Raw genomic sequence first — 13,908 nt, 5'->3', positions numbered from 1 at the left:
ACTACATGTGGAATTTCTTTTCATAATTTAGTAGTGTTTCAAAAGAAGAAGATGAACAAGTTTAAGAGTTCTGTGCAACGTGATCAGTTTTGCTCACAAACTTTGTTTACATATATATTACTCTTAGAAAATTTTCTATACTAAATGACATGCGCGACAGAAACAAATCTGGTTCACCTCCTTGATTTTAGGAATTTTCATTTTTGTGATTATCATTTAAAAATGTCATAATTTTCAATCATTTTTCCTAGATAGATTCATCGCTATATTAGTAAGATTGTTACTATATGAATCAAAAATAAAAGTAAAATTAAGTTTGCATACTTGAAAAATGTGAGGGATAAAATTGGAGTGTGGGAAGGAAACTACAGCGCAAGCTTAGTAAAAGTAGAAAGCAAAAAGATGGGTACACCAGCAAAATTGAAGTAATTTTCAATCGTTTTTTGTAGATGGATTCATCCGTATATTAGTAAGATTGTTACATGAACAAAAAATACAAATAAAATGATAGGGATAATTCGGTACACCTCCTTTGTATGGTTTTGACCCTTCAAATATAAATTGTCACAAATAAACCCTTGAACAAAAAAAAAAAATAGTTTAAGGACTTCCATTAATTTTGTCTGTTAGAGGTGACCGAATTAGGGGCAAAACCAATCAAACCAAAAAATCAGCATACGTAAACATCCTAAAAGACCTTGTTGACTGATTATTTCATCAAATTAGGATTAGAAAAGGTGGAAAATGAAAGAAGAGTAAGAAATATTAAATTCCATGTCGTTAGTTAACTTAATATAGTTGGTTTTTTAACCAAATTGTGGCTTGATTTTTTTTGTTTGGTCGATTTTGAACTTAATTCCGATACATTTAACACCCAAAAATTGACGGAAGCCCTTAAACTAAGCCTTTTTTTTTTTTATAATTGTTCAAGAGTTCATTTGTGATCATTTGTAATAAAGGGGCCAAAATCGTGTACAGTGAATAGTTTAGGTTACCTCTTTTAATAATGAGACTTGCTATTGGCTTGGACACGGGTTGTCAATTTGGGTTTGAGACATAAGTAGCCCACATTCACGAGTCGTGGTGGGGTTGGGGCGACTCAAATAAAGAACGAAAATCAAATGGGGGGAAAGTAATATGGTGGAGATGCGGGGTATCGAACCCCGTACCTCTCGCATGCAAAGCGAGCGCTCTACCATGTGAGCTACATCCCCGTGTTGAGGTTATATTAAAGATAACCATACCAGAATGACAAAAATGCAGGCACAAACAACGAGGAGAATTGCTGACCACCTGCGAGACAAGATAGGGCTACCCACGTCGTCGTCTTGGGATTAATCCAATCTTTAGATTGGCATTGACCCCTCGGATAGGGAGAGCCTCGATCAGTCGATCCACACCTCTTACCGTTTTCGTCACACATGGTCAAAAATCTTGTGAGTTTTCTTCCCCGAAAAAGAATAATGAAAAAGGAAAGAAAAGATCTGGTGAATCTGGATAAAGGAACAGCTTGTCGCCGAATGTTGTGGATTGGATTGGATAGTAAAGGAAGAGAAATCATAAACAGAAGACACAAATACTGCACCGCTATATATTTTTTTTCAGTGGATAAGATTCAGTATATCAGTGTGGATTCCCTATAAATATAATAAGTACTTAGTAGAGGCCAATTGAACAAATCGATTGCCGCGGTTGACATATACCTCCATATCCATGCACCAATGCTTTCACAAGTAATTCCAAACCAGTTCTTAACTTCTTATCCGCTTCCACCAAAACTGGCAATCTCCACCAAGTCTCCACCCACCAAAACTGGCAATCATCCTGCTCCTTCATGTTAGTAGTTATATCCAGTCACTCACATGTGTTGCAGTTGGACTAACAGTGGTAGACAGACGCAGACGAAAGTGTACTTCTTCTTGCTGCTGCTGTTCTAAAGTCTAAACCAGCACAAACAAACTTAAGAGCGTACAGCCTTGCTCAAAAGTAGGTAGGAATCGAGCTTGAGACTTTTTGAGAATCAAAAATTTTGGGAGAATGAGATCAGGAGGTGAAGTGGAAGAGCAAGACGAGCAAAGCAGAGTTCTGTACGAGCTGTGCGCCATGATCTTCCACGTCCTCCAAACCCCACCGCTTCCCATCTCCTCCTTCCCGGGAATCGTGCGCCCCGCCGTCTCCTGCCGCACTTTCCTGGCTTCCCCGGCAGCCTTCGCCACCCTTTTTCTCGGGATATCTGTGGCTCTGATGCTGTTTGGGTGCGTGACTTTCGTCTTCGGCTTATGCTTGATGCCTGTGGTCATCGCACTGGTTATGCTCTTCCACTTTGTGGGCATGCTTTACAACTTATCTGAACTGGGCCGGACCATCCTCTGGCCGGACTGCTCAACCACTGCTCCTGTCCCAGGTCCCTTCCTTCTCCTCCTTGATTGATTTCCTTCCTGTTTTTTTTTTTTTCTTTCTTTCTTTCTTTTTAATAAACCGTGCAGTGGCTGTTAGGTGATTTGTTGGGTTGGAACTTGGAAGACGTGCTTCTCCGGGGTTGCTTTTTAGACAGTGAATTATGAATCGTGGGTATTAGAGGAAATCTCTCGGTGGTGGGGGTGGTAACTGGTAATAAGACGCCATTTCCAGCTCTGCCTTCTCTTTGCGCTGCCCTTTTCAGTTTCAGTACGCTAATTTGAATGACTGACGCAGATATTCTGGATGCAATTCCTGTTTCATTCTCCAAAATTTTGCGGTACAAGGAATGCCTTTGGAGTATATTCCTTTTATGTCTTTCCACTAGTAGAAAACCAACACACACACCCACACTCAATACACACAGGAACCATCGAGAAACCGGTCCAGAAGAAGCAACCTAAGGGGGACCCACAGAGAAGAGTATATTCCTTTTATGTGCAGCAGCCAAATGTCCAACTCTGGAATGGTTCATTCTCCAAGATTACATTTAGGGAAGTGTGTTAAAACTGGTTCAAGATTCTCGATAATTCATACGTCGTCGTGTTTTTGTTCCTTTAAGTTGTCGAATTTGCTTGTACTAATTAGTAGTAGTAGTATTCGTTTATATGGCTTTTGGTAAAGCGGATATCGTGTCTGCCTGCAGCATGCATGTAGATTTTTGTGATGCTGAGCTATCTGGAGGACATAGGAGGAGGAACTTTTTTTTTAAAAAAAAAAATTGTGTTTATTTGTTTGCTTGAACGAGTTGCGGAAGCTGGAAGAATGGCACATGCTCCACATGCACACACTCTGAGAGTTGCGTTTCTACTTCTTTAGACGGCCGCCGGACGGCTGTCCCAACACTCTTTAGGCCCACCCTGTAATGGACTGAACTTTCTAGGAGGCTGTCTTGCTCTTCTGTCCATCTTTCCGATTCATTCAAAGCCCAAATTCTATTCTCCTGGATTACTCCTGTGTTATTTAGCCAAAGGCTACACTAACAATGGGTTCAGCCCGCCGTGCAATACATTCGGGTCATCGATCGACGAATCCTCCGTAGCTCAGCCCAATGGTTGATATGGGTGATTTGTGTAGCATCTACGGTTTACACGGACCATGCTCCAGTGCTCCCTCCCATTGTCCCAGAAGTAGTTATCAGGTCCCTTTTAACCGTGGCAAGGATAAATTGATAGAAATTTAGTTTAGTTCTATGGTTTGGAAAAAAGAAAAAAAGCCATCATATCATTTGCCTCCTACTAGCCAAAGCATGCAGCATTGCGGCCGGACGTCTTTAATTTAGTTCGGGTCTTCCGGTCTTTGGGGTTGGTCTTTTCAAAAAAAAAGTCTTTGGGGATAGTGCTTAGTAGTAGCACTTGTAACTTTTAGTAGCGGACTAAAATTCTTAATGCAGTAGCTTTTTTCCCAAAAAAATAAAGAAAAAGATGAATGAAAGAAACTTCACTTAGAAACGAAACGCCAATCTTCCTTCTTCTGCTTTTTAATGTTTACGTACATGCACCATCCACCACCTCTTTTTGCCCAAATATTATTATTATTATCATCATGTTTTATGAGCTATGTATAATGTGTGTCATTTGATTTGAGACTCCCACCTTCATGAATCATCCACATAAAATAAAAAGACCCCTCGTATTTTTTTCAATTATTGGAAGCCAAAAAGTTACCTAAGCCCCTTCTCCAGCATATAAAGCAAATCCCACTATCATAACATTCCTTTTCTTTCTCTATTAAACCTACTTTCTCTTTCCATCCGTCCCAAGTTTAGTATAGCATCCCCCTCATACTTCCACGCTAAGAAATTTAGCACCAAAACTCTCATTCTTTTGCCTCTACATATTCGCCAATAAACCCTTCATCGGAGGGAAACACGCGGATCCAATTTAGACACCAAAAAGAAAAACGCCAGACGCCATCCTTAAGCTGCTGGCTTCCCCAGCAAAAAATAAACAACAACAACAAGAAGAAGACGAAGAAGAAGAATCAGAGAGAGACTTGTAGATAAATGAGTACAGATTGGGGACCAGTTGTGGTTGCGGTGGCGATGTTCATCCTCTTGTCGCCTGGGTTGCTCTTCCAGCTGCCTGCAAGAACGAGGATTATGGAGTTTGGGAACATGTACACTAGTGGGATTTCCATTCTGGTTCATGCTGTCCTGTATTTCTGTATATACACCATCTTGATTGTGGCAATTGGTGTTCACATAAGAGCTGGTTGATCACCAACATTCCCACCTCCACGTACGGAAAATTATTACTCGATCGAGACTTCTTCTTTAACTTTTTTCTTGTAGTAGACTAGTATTTCTTTTTTCCCCATAGCAATAGCATGCATGATCAATAATTTCTCTTTCCATCACTTTCTGGTCACCACCCTTTCTCTTTATGGAAGTGCTCGCTCCCGTATGTGTGTACGTATCGAATCCCAGGAGTTCAAAATGCCGTGTTTGATTTTATTCGCCCAGATTATACTTTTATAGTAGTACTTAATTATCAAGAAGGTCTTGTATCAATATTCAAAGGTGCTAGCAACTCTTCAATTTGTCACAAGTGATTGTGTCTGACAAATCAATAGAATGTGCCGGATACTTGTAAGATTGGGATAAGAGGTTTCCGATGGTTGCATTGGCCTCTCCTCCTGTGGTTTCAAAAATTAATTGAATAAAACTGGGTCTCAATATATACTTGCATCGAGCCTGGTGAAATAATTTGGCAACTATGTAGACTTAATCAATGATTAACTGAATAAACAGAATTAATCACAATCTAGAGCTAAAAAAAATTTCTAATTTGCCACGAGAAAAGGGTGCTAATTTCTAGATAATCGTAGTTTAGAGCCAAAAGAATTTCTAACTTGCGATTGCAACTCCAATATTTGTTTTCTAAGGCTTGAAGGGGCCATAATTTATTAGTCTAGTTCGTGGTTGAAACTAGTCTTCTTACTATATTTTTGGTGATTTCATCCCAATTCTTAAAATCTAAAAGCTCTCTAAATTATACTCGTCTCCAATTGTTTGTTTCTAAGGTTATATAAGTATTGGCTAAAAGTAGCTCTCGTTACAAAGAGCCCATGCAAATAGTTGCAGAGGTTTGACATCGATGCTTTGCATTTTCCAGCATTTGCACTTTCAACTCCTAAATTTTGACTTTCTTTAAATAACAATTTATGCTTTTGTACTAGATTAACTAACTAACGTAACACATATATTGACTCATATTTAGGCGCAATTCTAACTAATGTAACTAACAATCAATTTATGCTTTTGTACTAGATTAACAATAATATCTATCTAGGGGCAATTCTTGGATCATAATAGTAGTATTATTTGAATCCAATTTTTTATTGTTTGTTTTTTATTTTTTGAATTGAGCTTGACTTGTTACAAACAAACCCGTTTTAGAGGAGAGAGAGAGAGAGAGAGGCTAGTGCATTTTGGGTCGAAGGAAACAAATTTAAAGTAAAGGAACCTCGAAATGAATAGGCCGTTTTGTTCCTTATTAAGAGAGTTCTACTACTATCCCTTGGCAAAGCTCGACATCTCTGGACATTCTTGTTCGACAGGAGTTTCCAACAAACCGACAATGCTTGGCAAAAGGTTGGCCAATTCACCAACAAGGTCCTGACCCCTCGAGTTTCTTATGCTACTGTATAGGAGAAAGACGAGACTATTTCTCTTCCTGTCCGTCGTGTTCCGCTACGGAAACCTGGAATGCATATTCTTATCTTATGTATGGATTTGATCAAGTTGAAATCAAGTATTAAGGTGGTAATTAACGTCGAATATGCGATATTCTCAGTGATAAGAGCCTATCTTGATCCTTTCTGCTTTTGTTTTTTGTTCTTTTACTTTTGGTGGTGAATAACTACACTAATATGGCGGATGAGGAGAGGTGGCTAATGAGGTTGAGAACACCAGGCCAAATACATCATCATGAGAGCTGAAATTCAATTGGTTCGCTCAAAAACCCAACGATTGGAAAACAATTTTATAAAAGGAAAAAAAAAACTGAAAAATTTGAGTAGTACATTAAAAGACTTGTAAATTACATATTCAAAATTGATGGAAAAAGCCAGAGCAACAACGGAAGTGAGAGCCAGCTAGTGGTAACTAAGAGCAGAGAGAGAGAGAGAGGGGCAGCTAAAAGTTTCAAGATAAACAGACCACTACTACTACAGTACTAGCAATAAGGTAATACCAAATGATATTTCAATCAAAGAGCAGAGAGCTACTACATTGCTGTCCGGTACGGTATCAGATCTCCGATTAACATAGCATAAGATATTATTGAGATCTAGATCTGGGCTTCGGAGTTTTTTTTTTCTTTCTTTTTGGTAGATTCTAGTTTAGTAGCGCGTAGTGACCTGAGAACAACAGACAGAAGGTGTAGGTGAAGGCGGGATGATGATGATGATGGCGGCGGCAGCGATGAGAACGAAGCAGGAGCTAGCCGGTGTAGATGTGAACGTGGACGGCGAGGATGAGGATAGCATAAAGTGCAAAGAAGATGAGAGTGTGAACGGCGATAGACTTGCCGTTGGTCTTCATGCTCCCGAACTCAAGATTTTTGTTGTTGCCCGGGAACTGAAACAACAAGCCCGGTTGCAGCAGTACAAACAGAACCACCCCGATTAGCACCGGCCCCCAGTCAGCCATTCCTCCACCCGGCCCGCCGCTACTAGTACTGCTTCTCCTGATGGATTGTATGTGCTTATCTTTTGTTTTGTACTATTTCCCTCCCCCTCGTTAATTTGGCAGTGCGTGACCTAAAACTAAAAGTGGTGGAGAATACTTCAGCCAGGCAAAGGCTCAGGCTCCGAAGAAGAGAAATGGAAGAGGAGGAATCAGACTAGTCAACGGTCTCTAGAGTCCAGACGCTCTTGCTAGGACAAGGGGCCCGAACAGTTATTACTACGTGATATAGATAGTAGGGAAAATGATCGGTTTCATCCCTCACATTTCGCAAAAATATTCTTTTCGTCCCTCACTTTTAAAACGAAGCAATTTCGTCCTTGACATTTAAAAACTGAAGTTATTACATCCCTGAACCCAAATTTCAATATGATTCAAATCACCAATCAACTTGATTACAAATTTTGGGGGTGTAATTGGTAGATCACTTGGTTAATTCAACTTGATATTCATGTGAAATTTAATGAATCTAAAAAGAAAAAAGAAAAAATTATAACATAAAAAAGAAAGATTAATCTTTCCTACATTATCATTGTATACACTGACGGTTTTATGTACTGTCATATCATTTTAATTTAAATTTAAACACCAAATTTTATATTTATGATACATATCCAGATTCGCAAGCGGGATATACTAATGGTGCATGAAAAGATTACACAAAAAAACTCTACTATTCCAAAGAATGTCCTTTTATGTTATAATTTTTATTTTTTTGGTTTAATAAATGTCATGTGAATATGATGAAGTTGATCAAGTGATCTATCAATTCTATTTCCGAAATTTATTACTGGGTTATTGGATGGTTTGATTCAGATTGAAAATTAGGTTCAGGGATGTAATAGCTTTAATTTTTAAATGTCAGGGACGAATTTGCTTCATTTTAAAAGTGAGGGACGAAAAGAATGTTTTTGCGAAATGTGAGGGACGAAACATGTCATTTTCCCTAGATAGTACTATATGGTAAAGATAGGGACAGTTGGGACTTTGGAAGCATATTTTTTTTCAAGATTAATCTTTATTATACTGATACTGATACTGTACGGTAAATGAATGATAATTATATAAAATTTAATTTTTACACATATATCATGAATTTAACGGTGATAATATATTATCATCGAATATGTTCAATGTAAACATTTTTTTTTTTTCTTTATATTTTCTTGGCTTAAATACATGTTGCTAGCTTTTTTTTTTTTCTTTCTTCTTGTTGTTATCCTCGTTGTTGTTTAAATTTATTTCCTACTATGAAATACAAATTTTCATGCTAATGTACTGAAGAATATATTGTGAAAAAAAAATTAATTATCATGAAAACTTAAAAAGTATATAATTGTTATAAGCAACTCCTTTTATTAACAAATTCTTGTTATGCATTAATTGTTAATAGAAATAATTAGTATTTAGTATAGACATTTTACTTCTATTTACATACATCTGCTCAGTAGTCAAGGGGGGTAATTTATGAGTGGTATGAATACAGGGGATAATTTGCTCTTTCTTTTTATTAAAAAAAAAAAACAAATTCCTATTGCATATTAGATATTCGAAATTAGGAGGAGAAGAATTTGCCATACAATTCTATCCCTCTTTTTTCCAGTAATGGTAACTTCCATACAGTAGTAGAAAAGGGATTACCGGAGACCGTATTGTGTGTGACACGGACATAAAGAGGACACGCAGAGATAGCATCACTTGCAAATTTGAATCAAATCAAAGCATATATTCCATGCTTGGCTTGGCTTATTTAACATTCAAAATGCTGCCCGCCCTTAGGTTTTGATTTATTAAAAAACCTTTTCCACCCAACTAAAATATAGTAGTACTTCAATCATGTGTACCTGGTTTCCCTCCCTCGCTCCCCACCAGATTCCCAGATTGACCTGGTTGATACTTGACTAACACCAGTTTTTATATTGAGTAGTTTTTATATTTTTCCTGTTTATTTAATTTTCCTATTATTAGTTATAATTGTGACCTAATTCTCGATAGAATCCAGCCAACGGACCATGGGCAGGAACGGTTGCAGGTGCAACTGTTTCTAACAGTTATATGCATTTTACACACGGTGTAACTTTGCTTGCATATGGTGTAACTTATTTTCAACAACGTGTAACTTTACAACAAAATTTTGTGAGTCCCACACATATTGTCAAAATCGAGATATAATATGAAATCTGGACCGTACAAATTTTTTTAGCAGATTCCATTCACGGATTCAGAATAGAGAAACACCTACACAGATTCGCACATAGCTGGCTTGGATCCATTTGCGGATGGTCATGGCAACCACAGTCCAAGTGTTATTCATTTTAGAGTTTTCTGTGTAATTTTATTTCCTTTTTAGTTTAGACTACTTGTAGCTTATAAGCGGGCATCTCTAGAGTCTTTATTTTACAGACTTTGATGTATTTTGTCAAATTGAACATGGTTGCGTTGGATTATTCATGTTCTCGAGAGTTCTCAAGTAGTATTAATATTCTTGTTGAATCTTGTGTAGGTTCTTGTTAAGTCATGATTTCGATTGTCTCTAGTAGGAGAAAAGAAGAAATGTAGATTGTCCGAGGCACTTGATAGTCATCGGTATAGAAGTCATCATACTTTTTTTTTTTTTGGAATAATTCATAGAAAAACTAACCAAAATTTTTTTTTTTTTACCCATTAGCCAAAGGGAGCAAAGCGTAGAAAAAATAAATTCAAGGGGTCAAGTGCAAATTGACCTAACTACAGCGAGGCTAGTGTAATTAAATCAAAGGTAACTCTCTCTATTGACTACTAGTCTATTATACAATGGCTCTGTTTGCTGCAATTTCCAGGAGGTTCCAAGTGATATTCATTGGTATCTATTTGGGTGCAAAAGAAATACACGTAAATCACGCCTTTGTGTCTGGAAAACTTTTTGATGCCCGATTAAAGTAAAATTGACTGCAAATGAAATGATCCTAGCTCAAGCTGCCGTATTAACCTCATCATCTAAAGTTCTAAACATATTGGAATTGACATCATTCCAACAGCAGATGAAAGCCATTCTCTTGGTCACTTGTCAAACTGTAGCCATTCCCTTGGAATTTGTCTCTTGATCATTAGAACCACTTGTCTCTTCATTACCTGCCCTCAACAACCAGAAATGATTGCCATTTAGACTAATAAATGGATGGTAATGCTACAAGATAAGCACATAAACAAGAACCCCGGTAAAGTGGGTGGACCACTAATAATTATCACCTGGGATTAGTCGCTAATCAGATGGTTAGCTTTCTATCCCCCCGCCGGTTTCCCCCCGGGGGGGGTGGTGGTGGTGGAAAAGAAAGAGTGACACGTCGGTGTGACAATGAGGGACAATTAACTGGCCACCGCACGCGTATTCGGGGAGTGGAATGGTATTTAGAGCAATTTTGTATTGCGTCTGCTATACTTCATATAATCGAAGCCCAAAAACACAATTTATATAATACTCCCAAGCACCATTCCCTTTGCTAGTGAGCCTTGTCCCCTTGTTCTCATCAAAAAAAAAAAAAAACCACCAATGATGCTTTCCCTTATCCAATACCAGAATAGATGGAGGAAAAAGTTAAAGGGGGAGGCAAAAAAAGAGAGAAAAAATGGTCGATGACTAGTTTTTTTTTTTAATATACATATATATGCTAGTAGTATAACTTTATGGGATTCTTATTCCCTCCAAAGAATTTCAATTCTCAGAATTATTTGGCATCGAGTGCCCCCTTTTCATATGCTTCATCCAATCCATATTCCATAGACGCTTTTCTTCCTCCTCTTTATAGTTTCACTTGTTGGAAGGTTGACCGGCCGAGAGGGGCAACTGACCGAGAGTCTACTCTAGGAAGGCATTAAGATGAACAACTGGGCTGCTCCTGTTATAGCTGCCGCACTATTTGTATTTCTGTCGCCGGGATTGCTCTTTCAGCTTCCTGGGAAGCATCGGCCGGTTGATTTCTTGAACATGAAGACTAGCGTGGTCTCCATACTGTTGCACGCTGTTATTTATGGTTTGCTTCTTATCTTGTTCCTCGTTGTTCTCAACGTGCACGTAGATGTATAGGCTGCATAGCAGGCCAAATCACAGTAGTATGAATGTTATGTAACTAACCCCTTCCCCAACCCCCCTTCCTCCTCCTTCAAAAAGCAGGAAGCTGTTGGAAACTGAAACTATAAGGTTCCGCTCCGTCTGTTGTGCTACCTTTGTTGCATCCATATGCAATATGTTCGTATTCTGAGTAGGGATGTATTGATTTGCCACGCTCTTCCATTAATTTTAGCTGTCGGGAATAACTTATGCTGAGATGCCATTCGTGAATCTGGCTGCAATCAATCAAGTCTTTTGGTATCCAGCGGTTAATTTCCATTTCTTCTAGGGAAATTAAAGGGAAAGTGCTTTGAATAATATCCGGCAACATACAAAGATAAAACTATTGATGGGGCTTTCTGTGTGACCGCCGTAACCATGGTTCAAAGTCGCGATCCGGACCATTCCACATCGATCTAGACATCTCGGTAACAGTTTCTGCGAGACGCGAATTTTTGAAATATTTAATATTCTAAAAATTGTAAAAAAATATGATAAACAAAAATAATTAAAAAATAATAAAATTTCGAATTGACTCGATGTGATTCGGTGTAACTCGACTGTTTCAATCCTTCACGGTGACGTCTCGACGAGTCAAAATATCTCGAAATCGTATCACTCCAATATCGTATTGGAAAAGTCCAAAACAGTGACGACTCGGCCGAGTCGTCTTGACGTTAAACCATCGCTATACCCTTCTTTTATCTGCTTAAAAACATGTTAGTATGGTAAGGTTTCAACTGTAAGGTTTCATGGGGGCTCAAACAAGTTGTCTTTCAGGATGTACACCATATAGTTTCTCAATAAAATAGCCCGGGTAGCACAGATTTGCTTTCGTGTTTGCCCCAATTAACTGCTCTCAGGCTCAGCCCCGGTAGCACAGACGCATTCCCGCACCAATTCTGCCCTGATCTGTGTTGTTTACTCGATCCAAGGATTCCCCAGAATTAGGGAGCTTGTTTTAAAAGCAAAAGATTAGAAATAGGAAGCCTGCACAGAAGTTGCCATTGGACCGACCTTCTGATATCAGAAATTTTTTTTTGGTTTAAGAAAAGGTACCTACTCGGGGAGATAGTAGTATAAACTATAAAGTTTGTTTGCGGATGAGCTAAAAAGACATTATTATTAATTCGAAACTACCTACAAGGCTGCAACGAAGGGGACGTTTAGTTGTAAAAGAGAGAAGCCCAATTAGTTCTTGTTCAGGCTTCAACATTATTGGAAACGTAATTAAGCTTGGGAGATGGGTTAAGAATTAGAAACCACCAACGATTGGCATTTCCCCTCTTCTTAGCTAAATGTTCGTCTGATTTCGATTTTGCTCCATAGCAAACAAGCGCTTATGAATATGAATCAAGATTTTCGTCCATAGAAGAAGCAGTGGAACATCGACTTCCAAGTCCGCCAATACAAAATTGTTCCAAAATCCTTCAAGAAACTCAACGCGAAAGATTCACCTGATTTCCACAAGATTATCAATGTCGATGAATATGTCCAAACATGATGAATCGATAATCAATCAACTTTAGGATTGGCAAGAGACCAGAAATTTATAAAAATAAAATAAATAAATAAAGAGGGAGCTGCACAGGTCGTATACAGCATGCATAAAATTTCTCATTCAAATCCGAGTTAGAAAATAAACGGCATTTGTGATATAAACTGGAACCCACATCTTACAAACTGAATACACCTACACCCCAAAATAAAAAATAAAAAAAAATAAAAATAATAATACAAATGAGGGAGTATCTCAGTAAGATTAAGATTGACGAACCAAATAGGAAGATTAAGATTGACGAACCAAATAGGCAAAATTGCAAATCAACGGGGCGGGGCAGCATCTAGGAACCCATGTAGACGTGGAAGCCAATTGCTAACAAGAGGATGCAAATGAGAGCAAAGTAGAGAAGGGAGTGGACCAGTATAGAGGCCCCGCTGGTCTGAAAGTTGCTGAACTCAACAAATCGGCTATGACCCGGTATCTGAATTAGCAGACCCGGGGTTAACAGGATAAAAAGAACCACTGCTACGAATACTGGTCCCCAGTCTGTCATCTCTTTATTCCCCTTTCACGGGAGGGAGGGGCACCCAATTTCTCCTCTCCTCCTGCTGTTTGTGGATCTCTATGAAATGTTTCTCCAGACGCACGCAGGAAAACGGTGGGTTTACGGTGGAAAAGTCGAAGTTATATATAAGCTCTGGCTTTTTGGTTGGGAGACAGACAAGAAAGGGATGAGAAAAGAAGGAGAGCATTAGCTAAAGCCTAAAGCTAAGTTGAGTAAATGAAGGCATTCTGATTCACATTTCACGCCCTCCACACTCGAATGAATGAATAATTGTTGCTTACAGCTTCTTCCTTTTGGCACATGACGCCCAACCCCTACGTATTCTCTGAAATACTCAAAGCCGGTCAGCATAAAAGGCCCAAGGGGAAAGCCCATTTTTTACTAGCTCTATCAAGTCCCTTCCTTCCGTTATTCTCCAGCTTTAGAAACCGAAATACATATTCTTTTTGTATGGTCTTGATTTTCTGTTTTGGCACAGTCCAAGAAAAATTAGTTAATTTTATTAAAAAATAAATCTAACTCACTGTTTCCTTAAAATAACTTCACATTAATATTAGGAGCATAACTAATCATTATATTAGACAATAGACTACAATTTGAGATGC

General features: G+C 38.4%; 3 protein-coding genes, 1 long non-coding RNA gene and 1 other non-coding gene across 6 annotated transcripts in view; 3 read left to right on the top strand and 2 right to left on the bottom strand.

The window, feature by feature from the left end:
* LOC113751511 overlaps positions 1-6,840 on the top strand; it is a 14,886-nt gene extending 8,046 nt beyond the window's left edge. Inside the window, exon 2 of the long non-coding RNA XR_003464829.1 lies at positions 6,647-6,840. This is a non-coding gene — a long non-coding RNA (uncharacterized LOC113751511). The remainder of the gene's footprint in view (positions 1-6,646) is intronic.
* Positions 1,142-1,214, bottom strand: TRNAA-UGC. The gene has a single exon. It is a non-coding gene; the product is annotated as a tRNA-Ala (tRNA).
* LOC113751509 lies at positions 4,132-4,931 on the top strand. Its single transcript, XM_027295542.1, has one exon. The coding sequence runs from the start codon at positions 4,463-4,465 to the stop codon at positions 4,673-4,675; it is 213 nt and encodes a 70-aa protein (XP_027151343.1). The 5' UTR covers positions 4,132-4,462; the 3' UTR covers positions 4,676-4,931.
* On the bottom strand, positions 6,465-13,576 carry LOC113751508. Of its 2 annotated transcripts, XM_027295539.1 has the most exons (3): positions 13,097-13,559; positions 9,392-9,405; positions 6,465-7,145 (listed from the first exon to the last, which is right to left on the bottom strand). In XM_027295539.1, the coding sequence occupies exons 1-3, from the start codon at positions 13,289-13,291 to the stop codon at positions 6,902-6,904; spliced, it is 453 nt and encodes a 150-aa protein (XP_027151340.1). In that variant the 5' UTR covers positions 13,292-13,559; the 3' UTR covers positions 6,465-6,901. The 2 variants fall into 2 exon arrangements, with proteins under 2 accessions (XP_027151340.1, XP_027151339.1); XM_027295538.1 differs by lacking the exons at positions 6,465-7,145; positions 9,392-9,405 and adding an exon at positions 12,673-12,691 and having other exon boundaries at positions 13,039-13,576.
* On the top strand, positions 10,589-11,421 carry LOC113751510. Its single transcript, XM_027295543.1, has one exon. It carries the CDS (start codon positions 11,004-11,006, stop codon positions 11,208-11,210), a length of 207 nt encoding a protein of 68 aa, XP_027151344.1. The 5' UTR covers positions 10,589-11,003; the 3' UTR covers positions 11,211-11,421.
* Positions 13,577-13,908: the final 332 nt, after the last annotated feature.

The sequence above is a fragment of the Coffea eugenioides genome, chromosome 11 (genome assembly GCF_003713205.1).
Source record: "Coffea eugenioides isolate CCC68of chromosome 11, Ceug_1.0, whole genome shotgun sequence".
NCBI classification, from domain to species: Eukaryota; Viridiplantae; Streptophyta; class Magnoliopsida; order Gentianales; family Rubiaceae; genus Coffea; species Coffea eugenioides.
The sequence above is the reverse complement of the archived record's forward strand: the minus strand, read 5'-3'. Positions and strand labels throughout refer to the sequence as shown.

Bases quoted from the DNA above. Each gene is read 5' to 3' on its own strand.
- LOC113751509 (XM_027295542.1), top strand. From the start codon at position 4,463: ATGAGTACAGATTGGGGACCAGTTGTGGTTGCGGTGGCGATGTTCATC.
- LOC113751510 (XM_027295543.1), top strand. From the start codon at position 11,004: ATGAACAACTGGGCTGCTCCTGTTATAGCTGCCGCACTATTTGTATTT.
- LOC113751508 (XM_027295539.1), bottom strand. From the start codon at position 13,291: ATGACAGACTGGGGACCAGTATTCGTAGCAGTGGTTCTTTTTATCCTG.